This window comes from Myzus persicae, unplaced genomic scaffold, assembly GCF_001856785.1.
Source record: "Myzus persicae strain clone G006 unplaced genomic scaffold, MPER_G0061.0, whole genome shotgun sequence".
NCBI classification, from domain to species: Eukaryota; Metazoa; Arthropoda; class Insecta; order Hemiptera; family Aphididae; genus Myzus; species Myzus persicae.
In genome coordinates, this window is record NW_019102141.1 from 93,370 (window position 1) to 108,807 (window position 15,438).

General features: G+C 30.9%; 1 protein-coding gene across 1 annotated transcript; it reads left to right on the forward strand.

The window, feature by feature from the left end:
* Positions 1-1,754: 1,754 nt before the first annotated feature.
* Positions 1,755-10,341, forward strand: LOC111031372 (acyl-protein thioesterase 1-like). The gene is made up of 6 exons (XM_022311282.1): positions 1,755-2,178; positions 2,312-2,343; positions 7,498-7,563; positions 8,212-8,509; positions 9,066-9,233; positions 10,192-10,341. The coding sequence occupies exons 1-6, from the start codon at positions 2,128-2,130 to the stop codon at positions 10,234-10,236; spliced, it is 660 nt and encodes a 219-aa protein (XP_022166974.1). The 5' UTR covers positions 1,755-2,127; the 3' UTR covers positions 10,237-10,341.
* Positions 10,342-15,438: the final 5,097 nt, after the last annotated feature.

Sequence of the window (15,438 nt, forward strand, 5' to 3'; positions counted from 1 at the left end):
TTCTGAATGTGTATTAAAGCAGCGTGCGTATTGCACCGCCCCAGTCGTCAATACTAAGTACGACGGATCTGACGACAAACGATATACGTATACGCAGTCTGATTTAAGTGAAATCCTATAAAGGAGGAAAAACATTTTTACCTCAAAAACTTTTTTTTACTTAATTATTGTTACCGTTATATTATATAAATATGCTAAATTCAACATTTTACTAGTAAAATCTATTGAGTTACATATATTTTGTATATATTGGCACACGAATAAAAGTAATGATGTATAGGCGTTTGATATAATTTTGGTTTAAATATATTCATTTTCTTCATATTATTGTGTTTAGCTTTCATTTATAAAGCCATAAAATTAATAATTTATTAAACCGCTATCAACTGATGATTATTAAAGTATTCGAATCATAATCAATTATCGATTGATTGACGTTTTTGATGTTACCACTGGAACCGACTACTAGCAAAATAATTTTTAAAATAATCAAAGGAAACTAAATTGTGGAGACTTATAGGTATAGTAGAACATGAACTATATTATTAAATTTATATATTCTATATTATTATTTCTGATTTTTTTTTAAATATACAATACGTGATACTAGTATTCAGTATTCAGATTTTAGATTAATTTTGTTACTATACTTAAAATGTTAAAATACCTACGTATACTCTGTTTAGCTAGAGTGAAAATCAGTTCTTCTGCGCATCCCCACGCGACACCCTATCATGGGAAAACCTTAAATTCATACATGAGATCTATTACAACAACCATTCGTAAAGGGGTAATAGTTTTAAGCTAACTACTACAGCAGTAGAATACTTCAAAATTATTTACATCATAGTAAACTTCATATCCCGACCACGATTAAATCATTAAATGGCCGATTTTTTATTAGACTTAGCACTTTTTTTAATTACTGTACCTATATACTTATAGGTACTGTACAAAACGTCACAAAGTTTTTGTTCATATACTTAAAAGGACAAACACTTTCTATCTAAATTGGGTTTTACACAACACAGACGTGAAAAATTAAAAGGAGTTACTTAAGAGACAGGCACGTATAAAAATATATTATAATACATAAGTAGTTGTATGATATATCGATATTCGATAAATATGTTTGTAATATACTATTATAATTATTTTACAATCTCACACCAAAGCTTAGAATATGTTTAGACGGTTTTCAATGGTCAGTGGACTGTGGACAACACACTAACGTGAGAGCACGTTCGTTTATTATTATGTTAGATACAGGGTGATTCTTTTAATGTTAAATGTAAACATCGATTTTCTAGAGAGCATATTGGGAAATATTTTTAAAATATTTTTTACATAATTTTTAACCTAAGAGTTTTGAAAGAATAAATCATATTTTACCTTTGTAATAACATTTAAAAAACGATAATACCATTTCCGGAAGTTGAGTGTTTACGTTTGAAAGGATCACCGTGCACATGACGTACACTTGAGTGTTTTGTGTGTACGTGTGTGCGCGTTTGCGTGTTTGTGTGTGTGTGTGTGTGTGTGTGTGTGTGTGTGTGTGTGTGTGTGTGTGTGTGTGTGTGTGTNGTGTGTGTGTGTGTGTGTGTGTGTGTGTGTGTGTGTGTGTGTGTGTGTGTGTGTGCGCGCGCGCGCGCGCACGCTCTATCACAGTTTTCTTGTGCGTGGTTTATTATTATTATTTTTTTTCTTTTTGTTGATCCACAACCTATTAATTATAAACACTAGTGAATTACACAAAAAGATAAGGAAAGTGGTAGCGGTAACAATTATTACCTTCTGTGTAACGGCAACTCGTTCAAACCAAGATTAGGGACCGGGGATAAATAACAGCCACGGAACATCGGACTGGGACGTCAGTCATCTTTCAGAAACGAAACACGCTGTGCAGCATCACACGGCAACCCATCCACAGTTCTGCAACAGCTGGACACACATTGTCGTCGAGATAGTGGTCTTCACCCGCACCCTTGTAGCAACGCTCTCTCGACAACAGTCCGTTTTCGACTGCGTACACCCCATTATTGATATTATAAATCGCCGTTTGTCGTCGATATAATAATATCATATTATATTATTTCAAAGGAACGAAAACCGCGGAATTAGAAGAAAATGGCCGAAGACTCCTTCATCGTATCACCCACTAGAAAACACACTGGCACCGTGAGTGACATAATATTATGTATAATAATAATAACAATAATTATGCGACGGTTTTCAATATAATATAACTGTCGTCATAATCAAGAGGGATTTTAATAGAATTATGGTTTTCAATTCAATTTTATGATTTCAGATCATATTCTTGCACGGACTCGGCGAAAATGGGTACGTAAAAACACTACTGAATATGCATATAACAATATCATATAAAACAATAACAAATAATTTAAGCACTTTTAAGGGCACTTAAAGAGCATCTGCCCACACGTAACCCTGTTCCATGTAGGTACCAGTCTATAATTATTATTGATATGCGCGACGAGTTTTCGTCCGTCGAAACTCGTTGGTAACGCATTCAAACAATTTTTTTTTCTCTACGGACCTATTATAGGTACATAATGATATATAATATTATAATATACACCTATTTATTATGTTTTTTTTTTAACTTTTTAAACTTGTTTGTTTAGTTACCGTAAAATTTTCATTAATATCTTCTAAAGAAGTGTATACATTAATATAATATGTTGCAAACCGGTAAATGTGCGTATAAAACGCTCACCGGAGTTCGTTTGTGGTTAAATAAATCGCAGTAATTATAATATGTATTATATACTTTTATTTTACTCATACACATGAGGTCCAACTCCATACATATTTATATATTGTGATTGCAAGAGAGAAGATTAATCCTCGTGTGAAAATTATTTTAAAAATATACACTTCATTTTTTTATTTATTTTAATTGGGTCCAAGATGAATTCTTTTACTCCTGTTGCTTTTTCCTACGTTCATACAATAATAATAACTTATTCAGATACCAAAAAAATTAAAAAATTAATGAGTTTTAAAAAAAAGTTATATTTAATTTATAGTATGGAACATTATTAAATTCAATCCTAACTTTAAAACGTTATCATGAAAAACAATTGTTTTAATCTCGTAGCCTACATATTTAAACTATTGCAATAATGTGGTTTAATAATTTTTAAATTTAATTTTGCAAAATGTGAGCGGTACTTACTTAAAACAATTTTAGAACAAGTTATGACAATATTATTACATAATATTATGCGCCTATTCGGTTTCGCTGCAATGTTCACTTAATATCATCATTAACGGACAAACTAATAAACAGACGATACAAATAAACACAATATGTAAGGTAGATTCTATTCTTATTACAAATACTTACGGTTCTCTTGTTAATTTAATGGTACCCACAAAAAAATAGTAAGGTACTTTTATTTAGTTTACAAAAAAAGTGTCAATGGACCTCAATTGCAAGTGTTTATAAATTAATTCCATAATTAAGACTCTTATAGTTCCCATGTGCAGTACCTACAGTTTGTAATGATATTTTTTGTTTCTCGAGCTATTTAAAAAAAAATTAAAAAATTAAAAAATTATGAATTTGCATGCTACATAATATTATATTAATATGCATTCTAAATATATTTCACTCAAATAAATCGAACAATGATATTACATTGAAACTGTCATATCACGAAGTATGATGGGCAAGAATAAACAATTGTATTAAAAAAAATAAAATTGTATTCTTGATTATATTTTAACTTAAATTAATTAGTTATCTATAATTTGGGTTAGTTCTCAAAAATACTTTGTTTAGAAATATTGTTATTTTATGGAAGTTTCACTGTATATAATATTAATAAGAGAATGTCAGCATAAATGCGAAATATTTGTTTTCTCTCTCAGACCCACGCGAACCATAGATAAAACGCTTTCACCTAAAATCATTTTTTATGATTTTCGAGTAATCTTAAAGTAAAATCTTTTATTAGAAAAATTAAAAAAGATAATATTTTTGATTGCATGGCCCATCAGTTGTATATGTTATTATTATTTGACTTTGTATATGACTTTCAAAATTAAAAAAATAAAACTTAAATTTAAATGATACCTATTTAAATTGTTTTGAGGCAACATTTAGAGAAATCGATTGAATTAATTCTTAAAAGTATTATTCTATATCTTTTTTTAAAGGGTGATTTTACTCTTTGATTACTTTAAAAACATAAAAAATAGATTTTAGTCGTTTTTGCGGGTGGGTGTGAGTGAGAATACAAACATCCTCTTAATTTAACAAACTTAATATTATGATAAATGTATAACATTAAAGGAGGCGTGGCATGCGTGTAATAATCGATACATCGCAACTGGATCGAAAATTGGTAATCAATTATTAAGTATAGTACCGTTTTTTCTTTCGAACTTTGCAGTTTCCCCCAAGGCCACTTATTCCGGTCGTCTGATATTAAACGAAATAGTAAATGCAGTAACAATAATTAACAATAAACAGCGTCTATCGTTTTAGCTCCAGGAATTACAACACATCATGTAATAATATTTTTGTCGGATGACGACGAATTATTATTATTTTTTCCCGACTGGTTGTAAACAGTTTTACGCCTATCGTAATCGTCGTCGAACTCTTCTCGTAAATTTCCACGCACTCCATTTCATGTATAGAAGACGTCCATTGTGACAATATACTGTCGGATCATCGGTTTTTTTTTACAGCACAAGCCTAAGAGCTGCTTATATCTATATATAGATTAGGTACTTCTCTTGGGTACCTCTCATTTTAGTTTATCACTTATTATTACTTACACGTTTTTTTCTAATCGTTCGACTGGTGATTAATCTGATGAGCGATAATCACCCGATTATATAATCAGTTGTACGACTTCTGGACTTTGGTGCTGTATCGCGTGGGAAGTGAAGTGTGGTGTGTGCTATAAACACCAACAAAATATATTTAAAACATTATGCACTAAAAACCGAGTTAGACTGTGTCAGAAAAAATAACAAAATATGTATTATGTATGCGATTATTGATTTATCGATGATGTGTAATATTATAATATTATGATTCGAATAAGACGGGACTGATAATAATAAGATGGATTTTATTGTTTTTTTAACGTCGAGTGTATTTTATCGCATAAACCGGAGAACGTAGGGCCTAGGGTTGTGTGGATGAAACCGCTTTGTAAATTCGAGGAAACAGCTCTCTTACTGAAGTATAACGTATATTTGCGTAAAATTGCGCTTAAGGAAAACGATTAATCATTGCGTTTAAAAACAATAACATTGTTGTGGCTTGGTGAAGTGTGGTCATACGTTTAATCTAAGCGTACGTACCGGCCGTCGTTGCTATAGCATTCAGATGGGTGACCGCCCGGGTTTTTAGCAACAAATCCTTGCCACATGTACAAAACGTGTTCCAACCAACCGTTCCCCCTCCTCCACACAGTACCAGGCTAATGACCTTAGTAGTTGAAGCCAATCCAAATAAAAAAAAATTGAATTATTAAAAATATAAAAATGCATTACGCGTAGGTACTCATACGGTTTTTCTATGCGGTGGTTGGATAAGAATTATAATAGGTTTAAAAGTTCACCGGGTTCAAAAGAACTTGATTTGTTTCCTGCACGAGCGCGTGTGCTTGCAGTGTACAATACTCAACAATATAGATATAAAATGTTACGTCCTTATCAATGATATAATTCTATAGCTATAGGCTATCATACTTTTCTATAATTATTATAGAATGCAGATAAAAATAGAACACTATATTTTCAGAGAACGCTTGTACGTTTTTTACTTTTGCACATTATACTAAAAAATTTTGATTTGCTTTCCCCAGCTTGGATGGTATTTTCTTTTTTAAATTCGTAAATAAAATCAATTAAATTAAATGTTTTTACGAATCGTAAAGGAAATTATAGGAGGGAAATAACTAAAGAGTGAAGACATAAAACTTAACCGCATGTTTGTTTTTCATAAAATGTTGAACAGCATATACATTGATGTACATTACAACTATTGCTTCAAGAGTCATTTTATTTAATTTGGCTCAAAGTCATTAATTCGCTAATTAATGATTGTTCTTGCCACAATTTGAATCTGAAATATGCTTATTGTATAATAATAATTAATATTTTTCTCATTATTTGTTTTATATTTTCTTTATTTTAGAATACTTAGGTGCATTATATTATATAGTTCTCTTAAAAATGCTATAAAAATAAGTGTCTTCCATTTATTATGTATTTTTTCGTTTTACAATCACAGCTCACGTTGCTCAAAGTTAAAAAAAACCACTAACAATGATAAACGTCGATTTGCAGAGCTGCAAAAATGTACCGAAACATTCGCACATTTTTATAACAAGTGCAAATTACACTATAATATTATAAAAATTCGCCCAGGTACAACCGGCCATATGTTTTCTCTATAATATAATGATAAGAATTCAATTAAAAACTGTTGGCGAGTTGTGCTGTACTGTTCGCTTGTTATCGGCCTCCAATATAATTAATAACTCGCATATTAAAAATACGATCGATCTCCGATTGTGAATACAGTTGTGCACCACACGGTGCAAGTTTTTACTATAATATCGTTACAGTATTGAGTTGTTTACACTCATATCTGCGAGGACGTACGATTGACGGAGATGGAAGTCGTTTCATAGTTTTCGTGTGTGTGCAGTGATTGGATGCAAACAAAACTATTAAGTGTCTGATTATTACAATATATTAACTTTTTTTGTATTACAGTACAGTGTCGTATTTACGGAGGGGGAGGGCAGGAAAAAGGGGGATTTGAGCACCCTCCTTACCCGGAACGCTTTTTATTCTTTTGCTTTATGCATAATTATTTTTGATTGTATAATAGGTAAGTTTTTAACAATATATTCGTTTGTACATTCAGCGTGATTTAAAATATACCTATTTAACTATTATCAACTTATCAATTTATTAACATCATTAAGACGTTATCAATAATTATTTTAAAGTATGATATTTAATACTTGGCCTCCTCTCCCATACCAAAAAATTGTTCACAGCCACGCCACTGTTACAATACCACATCATAATAATTAGTGATGATATAATAATAACATATGTAATACATATTATAAGTAATAACTCGCACGACTTTGAGTAGCTTTCCTATTACCCACTATACAAAAATATTAAAAGCATGCACAAAAATATATTTTATTTTATTATTAAATCTAAAATAATACTCTAATAACTATAAAATATAAATATATTGACATTTTGTTATTATTTTTATTGTTATAATCACGATAGTCGCCAGGTTGAATTGGTGTAGGTGTACTAGATGTATGTATGATCTTGTGTCTCTAATAAAAATAAATAAGACAATACCTACATAATTTCTAATATTTTACCAATATGCACAACAATAATGTATTGGTGTATTATATATTTTGTAATATAATTATAATTTGTGTAATAACTGTGTTTTGTTAACAGAGAAAACTGGAAGCTGGTGCTCTCCAAAATGGTCAAGCCCAATATCAAAGTGATCTGCCTTAACGCGTGAGTATGTCATCCCTGTACCCGTTATGGTAGAAAACCTTTGGAATAAATTTAAGTAAAAATTGTTGGAAGCCAAAATAGTTTTAAAATAATCGTTGGTATTGCAGAATTTAGTTTAATATGCATATTTTATTCCAAGCTACTTTAACTGCAAATTCAAATTTTAAAACGGAACGGAAGACTCAGTTTTCATTATGTTTTGTTGAATCAAACTCTTGTCATTTGATTAACTTTGCTAACTAAAAAGTGTAAGTAAATATTATAAAATTAAACACAATGATAATATGACTGCAAGTTGACATATCCACACAATATTATATAATCGATCAATCGATGTTCAAACAGATGATTGCTGCCACTTTATATTTAATATACCTATCGCAGCCACTGTCTCGAGTCACTCAACCTTTTTTAAAAATATTTGTTTTTAAATCCGATACGCACGAGTAATGAACATCAAAACATACTTCCGATGAAATCGAACGGTCAACGTTTTTTAATGACATTTTAAATGTTTAAAAAATGCATTGACATTATTTAGGTCTAACTTCGGCGGGTCAATGAGTAGTAATGTTCATGTGCCATTTTCCTAGCCTAACTAAAGAAATCTCACTAAAATATGTACTTATATCTCTTTCTGATCCACAGGCCGAAAATTCCACTTACACTAAACAAGGGTTTCCCTACGGCTGCGTGGTTTGACCTGGCGTCGCTAGACGAGAACAAGATGGAAGACGAGTCAAGCATCTTGCGAGCCGTAGACAAGCTGCACGACATCATCGACGAGGAGATCGCTTCGTCCAAAGTGTCAGCCACCAAGACCATGTTGGCAGGTTTCTCTCAAGGTGGCGCCCTTGCAATGTATGCCGCACTCACCTACCACAAACGGCTAGCCGCCGTCTGTGTCATGTCCAGCTGGCCGGTGATCCGGCATACCATGCCCGATGTAAGTACTTTTACGATTTGAGTTCTAAAGAAGGGACGATGACTTAATTAATTGGAAGTAAAATGCACTTCGTTTATACATTCGAAATGATCAAAATTTAAAAAGAAATTCCCTATATATATAATATATATGTATACAATGTTCAGAGACGGAAAATCGGTTCTTCTTGACACCTGTCATAAGAGAACCGGTTTTGATGGCGGGGTGATGCTAGGGGATACTCTGAATCGTGATATTCTCTGGCTGGGCAGATTATACATTGCTCCAACGTATATATTTTGTTTGGTGTCAAATTGAGGTTCTAACCTAACCTATTCGTCACCGCATTCATTTCTGTCTCGGTCACAGTAGTTTTCGTATTCTTTTCCAATAGCCACATCGAGCACACGAGTACTTCGTTCTCGTTTTTGGCCGATAAAAAATGTACGAAACCGTTATTAAACTTGATAGATTGCGGGGTAACCGATTTAAATCTATCAACCTCCTCCCAAAACTATAATAGCATCTGCTATATCGGTTACTTGACAACTTTTTTTCTTCAATATTTTCAAATCAGGCGGCCATCAACAACACCAACACACCAACGTTGCAGTGCCACGGAACCGAAGACCCTGTCATTTTCTACAAATGGGGTTTAATTTTGTCCGAAGCCCTCAAGGAGATGAACCCGAACAAGTACGAATTTAAGGCGTACGAGGGTTTGGGCCACGCCGTCAACGACCAGGTACAAAAAATCGCTAAGCGAACTCGATCGATAATAAACTAAATAACAGTTAATACACTGTTGTTTTTATTATTCTATATCGTTTCGGAGAGGAAATAAAACATTAATTTCGTTTCGTCGATATGGACATCGTAAATAAGATAGTATTCCTTAACGAGTGTCATCGGTGATTTAGTCGTAAATAATATATTGAATGTACGCCTAAATCCATCTTACTTGATGGATTGATCAAACCTCCTCACTAATTCTATCAATGACCTAATAGATACACAACATTTTAATGTTCACAATTAATAATATTACAAAATAGGTAAGCGGAAATCCTAAAACAAACCAAATGTGTTTTCAATTATTTTTTAGTTTTTTAATAACACTTTTTATTTTCAAATGTGATAAACGATATAACCTTTAGGTTTTCATTATTAGGTGATTTATTTTCCTGATACATCTCATTTATTTTCTGCTTTAATCCGGGGTGTTAGAACACACTATAATATTCGTATTGATTCAAACAAATATAATGGTTAAAATTTATTTATTACTTAGTTACACGACAATGATAGATTTCTATACTATAAACACCTCCACCTCTACGGTATTATTTTTAATATACCTTATACATTTTCGTAACACAAGATGGTGAGTGGTGACTGACGAGAGCTCAAATCGTGGTGTGCAAATTTGAACTGAAAATACTAATGATGATTATACCTTTCTCGTTATTTTGTATTTACGCAACATCCTTCACGTCGAATTAGACGTGCATTATAAAATATTATAATATTATAATAATAATATTAACGATAATTAACAATACGCATTTACTCGGGTATACTGGATAATCTTACTGACCCATAACCGCGTTTGCGTAACGCGTTAACAGTTTTATACCAGTTGTACAATTATGTGGCCAACACACAGCTGCATTTCTATTAATTTTTTGTTTATGTCTTTTCAGGAATTACAAGATGTCAAAAATTTTATCAACAAAATATTCCCGTAATCGAATGGATATATTATTAAACAGGAAAATTTATGTAGAATGAATTTATAGTTCAAAAACGTCTGCGTATATTATGCACAATATACATAATTTATATTAGTTGTACATTTTTTACTATACCTATATGCTTAAGAGTATGATTTTTGTGTTCGTACATTATAATATGTTGTGTTATTTTATTATCAATAATGTTAAATTATATTTAACGTGTTTTAGTGAAAAATAAATAAATAAAAATGTAAAAAAAAAACATGTTTTCTTTAATTCTGTAAATACAAATTTCAAAACAATAAATTGTTATCATAGATATAAACAAAAAAATATCCAGTCGGTGACGAAAAAATGAATATAAAAAGCGGGTAAGTGGGTGAAGCTCTGCTGTACAGTAGGTTACGTTTGAAGTGGGCCACATGTAATAGATGTTGTTAAGTTTGAATTCAATGATATTATAATACAATGTATACGAAAAACGATTCTGAGCGGAGATGGTCTGTTAGCCTAGGATATTTTGTATTTTATTTATATTGTTATTATTATAAATGTAATCACTAGTCGGTATGTTGCATTAGTATTATTTGCATATTATCATATTTCTAAAACTCTTTTATACTTTACAAGTTTCAAGTAAAAGTGAATAATATTTTTAAATTACAACAATATAAAATCGTAACGTTCGTAATTTAATATGTAATTTCGTCAAAATCTGAACTTAAAATAAACGAAAAAAGTGTTTATATATTTTTTAGATTTTTTAGTTACATAATGAACCACATACGAGGATCCTTGTTTTAAATCTTTAATCCTTAACCATATTTGTAACTATAAATGTTGCCAAATTTGAACTTTAAATGCTTATAAAAAAAGTGTCTTTGCATTATGATATTTTTTAACTGCAAATGTAACAATAAATCAAAAGCATTTTTTGACATTTTTAAGCATTTTGATTAAATGAAATAAATTTTGCTGACATATTTTATGGAAAAAAAAACTGAAAATAATGAAAATAAAAATCATTTATAAGTAGGTAACTCAAAATAATTTGAAAATTTTATCAAGTATAGAAAATGATAAAATAAATATTTGGTGTAAATTTCAAGTATTTATAGTTATTAGTTTTTGGACTACAGAAAAATAGGAGAATCGTTCCATATGATAAATCAAGTGAATAATATCCAATGTCGTAAAAGTGAACTTCAATAGCTCATAATAAAATTATTATGAATTTGATTTTCCAGTAAGAGTTTGTTCTTTTGATAAGAGTAGACAAACTTATAAAGAATCTTGTATTCAATTTTCAAACATTAGATATAAAAATAAAATTTTTATGAATTTCTAACTTAAAATAATTTGCACATTTTCTTAATTTTAACGAACTTTTTCAAAATTCTAAATTCAAACGCTCGTAAAAAATTATGGTGAGTTTACTCACAACTTTTTTTTTTAATATCCACGAACAACAACTTACAAAAAACCATGTACCTATATTATTTTCAAGTTTATTGTGAACATTTTTTTATCGAAATTAGCTTAAAAACTAATAACGACAGACAATTTCATTTGTTTATAAATAGCTTAGCGTTAGCACGAGTCAGAGTATAATGAAAATGTTAACCTGTACAGAAAATGCGGATAAAACATTCAGTAAAAATTTCATGTATATGCAATATGGTTTTTAGAGTTACATTAAAAACCAAAATCGATTTAAAATTTAAAATTCTCGTTTTCCCAAATTTTTAGTTTGTTTTTTTCTGCCGCTTTTGAAAACTATTGGGAATCTTTCTAGGCCCACTTTCCGACCAGGCAAGAACAGACACAAACGAAAACACTCATCGTTGTAAAATCAAAACATTCATCACTCAACTCAGAATCTGAAAAGAAAAAGAGAAGGTGGTTGCAGATGTTTCGAATAACGCGTATTATGATATTATATATTATTATAATTTTAAAATGTTGTGCAATTTATATTTCATACATCGAAAATAATACACTAATTATTATTCGTTTCGCAGGCTGGCCTAATTGCATTTAACATTATTACACTGTTTATAAAACGTTATAAATCAATAACACATTTTAGGAAAAAAACAACGTTTCAAACGCATTAAAAAAAAAATCAATTTTTTCGTTTTCGAGAGACGCGATTTTTAACGCTGTATATACGAGTAGGTACCTACGTGATAAATCATTATAAATTATTACCGCCTGTGCATATCATTATTAATATTTAATTTAGATAGGTAGGCTATTATGCGTACTATGCACATGGGCGGTGGCCTGCGGACTAATTATAAACATGTTTAGATAAGTTTTTCAATCGTTAAATATCTCACGCTCGACGACTTGTGCAACAATGTAAGTAATCATAATTATAATATTATATACGGCCATAAGCGAGATGATGGTTAGTTGCAATTTTTTTTACCAAATAACCCATCGTCGTTTGCATTGCAGGTGGTTGTTGGGTTTAGCTTTATACGTCGTAGGTATATTACATTATATTATCCTAACGATAGACATCAACTCATTGTAACTGGCGCCGACAAATTCTCAAGATGAGTTAATATTATAATAGTCGCTCAACGTATATGAGGGAAAAACCTCTATAGACGCTTTTGATCTTTGCCGAAAAAATTTGGGTCTTGTCCACCCCCTCCCCCCTCCCCCGTGTTCACACTCAGTACTGTTGGGAGTACGGCGGCCTTACTCATTTCGGGTGACCGAATTTGCTCGCAGTATTATAAGACACATCGTCAGACAACTGTGACCGTTAGACATTGAATCCGCAGACACGAGTTTCAGACTTTCAGTAGTCGTTTTACATTAATATAGACATTATAATATAGTCTTATCGTAATTCGTAGCTGTTTTAAAATCAATCGGAATGCGAAATGAACGTTATATGATAAATCAAGTGAATAATATCCAATGTCGTAAAAGTGAACTTCAATAGCTCATAATAAAATTATTATGAATTTGATTTTCCAGTAAGAGTTTGTTCTTTTGATAAGAGTAGACAAACTTATAAAGAATCTTGTATTCAATTTTCAAACATTAGATATAAAAATAAAATTTTTATGAATTTCTAACTTAAAATAATTTGCACATTTTCTTAATTTTAACGAACTTTTTCAAAATTCTAAATTCAAACGCTCGTAAAAAATTATGGTGAGTTTACTCACAACTTTTTTTTTTAATATCCACGAACAACAACTTACAAAAAACCATGTACCTATATTATTTTCAAGTTTATTGTGAACATTTTTTTATCGAAATTAGCTTAAAAACTAATAACGACAGACAATTTCATTTGTTTATAAATAGCTTAGCGTTAGCACGAGTCAGAGTATAATGAAAATGTTAACCTGTACAGAAAATGCGGATAAAACATTCAGTAAAAATTTCATGTATATGCAATATGGTTTTTAGAGTTACATTAAAAACCAAAATCGATTTAAAATTTAAAATTCTCGTTTTCCCAAATTTTTAGTTTGTTTTTTCTGCCGCTTTTGAAAACTATTGGGAATCTTTCTAGGCCCACTTTTCGACCAGGCGAGAACAGACACAAACGAAAACACTCATCGTTGTAAAATCAAAACATTCATCACTCAACTCAGAATCTGAAAAGAAAAAGAGAAGGTGGTTGCAGATGTTTCGAATAACGCGTATTATGATATTATATATTATTATAATTTTAAAATGTTGTGCAATTTATNAAATCAAATTTTGAACAACTTCATTATTATTTGTCGAAGAAAAAAAAAGGGAGTGAAGATGCTCGGTGAATCACTCTGTATGCATGATAGGTTTATTATATTCTTACAAAACTTGTGTTTATCGTTTATGTACAACTTTTTTATGTTCTTATGTAAGATATTATTATTATTATTATTATTAATTATTATTATAATTATTATTATTATTATTATTGTTATTATTATTATTTTCCGAACGTGCCGGGTCGTTTAATTTCAATCTGCAACCGGGCTGAGTTGTACGACTGTACGAGGTCTGACTCTCAGGTTTTCGGGTATTATTAATTTATTATTGAGGTTCTTTTTAGTATATATTAGCATTGTACCCACGTTGTACTCCGTTACCAAGTACAGGTAATGTATATTCAACCAAAATGTGCTACAGATAATATTATTTATAAATCAAATATAAATCATACATATTTATCAACTACACGATATATTTTTTTTTTTATTATTATTATTTTTAAGCTTCGGCAACTGAGACCATTAGCTGTAGGTTGTGGTACTGGTAGGATTTTGGGACTGTAGTATTACGGAACACGTGTGTGTTTGTTTGGCAGAATTTCTAGTGGGCACCCGTAGGTTTCTGCCATGCCCGGTTGGGGGATGGCAGCCCCTCTCTCCAGACACCGGACTGCCCGGAGAGAAGTGCCCCCCGTGACCGGGGTTCGAACAGACGACGGTGCGCGTTGCAACCGACGCGTTATCCGCTCAGCCACTTCGTCCCCCTACACGATATTGTAGTTGTACTAATGCCACAATAGTCAATAATGCGATTTCAGCATTAGGTATTTAGGTATTCCGTATTCGGTAAGAGTGTTGAAATAATTTATTAGAAATAAAGCATCTGCAAAATTAAGTTTCTAAAAACGTAAGTGTACCTAAACATTTTATTGATGAATCTTTCATTAAAAAAAAAAACCATTATCTTTCAATTTTCCGACGTCCTAATTTTGGCTATACACTCTTCATATAGCAATGGTATTCAAAAACTCAGACTCAGAGCTTAGAAAAAATTCAAAATAATTGTATTTGATTTTTAAGTCAACAATGTTTCGTCTATATAATTCAAAGTTCAGGATACGATATAGAGACAGATAATTTTGGTAAACTAAAACAAATAATATGGTTGATCGCCCAGCAGAAATTCTCTAGTTTCCAGAACACACATTTTTATATCAATTCAAAAACTTATGAGACTTATTTTATATAAAAAACGAAAGTATATACCAGGTCATTTTATATTTATTTATAAACATAATATAATATCGTGTCCAATTTGTGAAATCGATCTTTTCGTGAAATGACTTTTTCACACTTCGAGGAACACAAAAATACTTCACAAAATAGTCACTCCGGATAATTGACAAAATATAATGTTTTTCTACGTTATGGTATTAGTCTTTTTGTACTGCGCAACAAAACAATTAAAACACATAATACTATA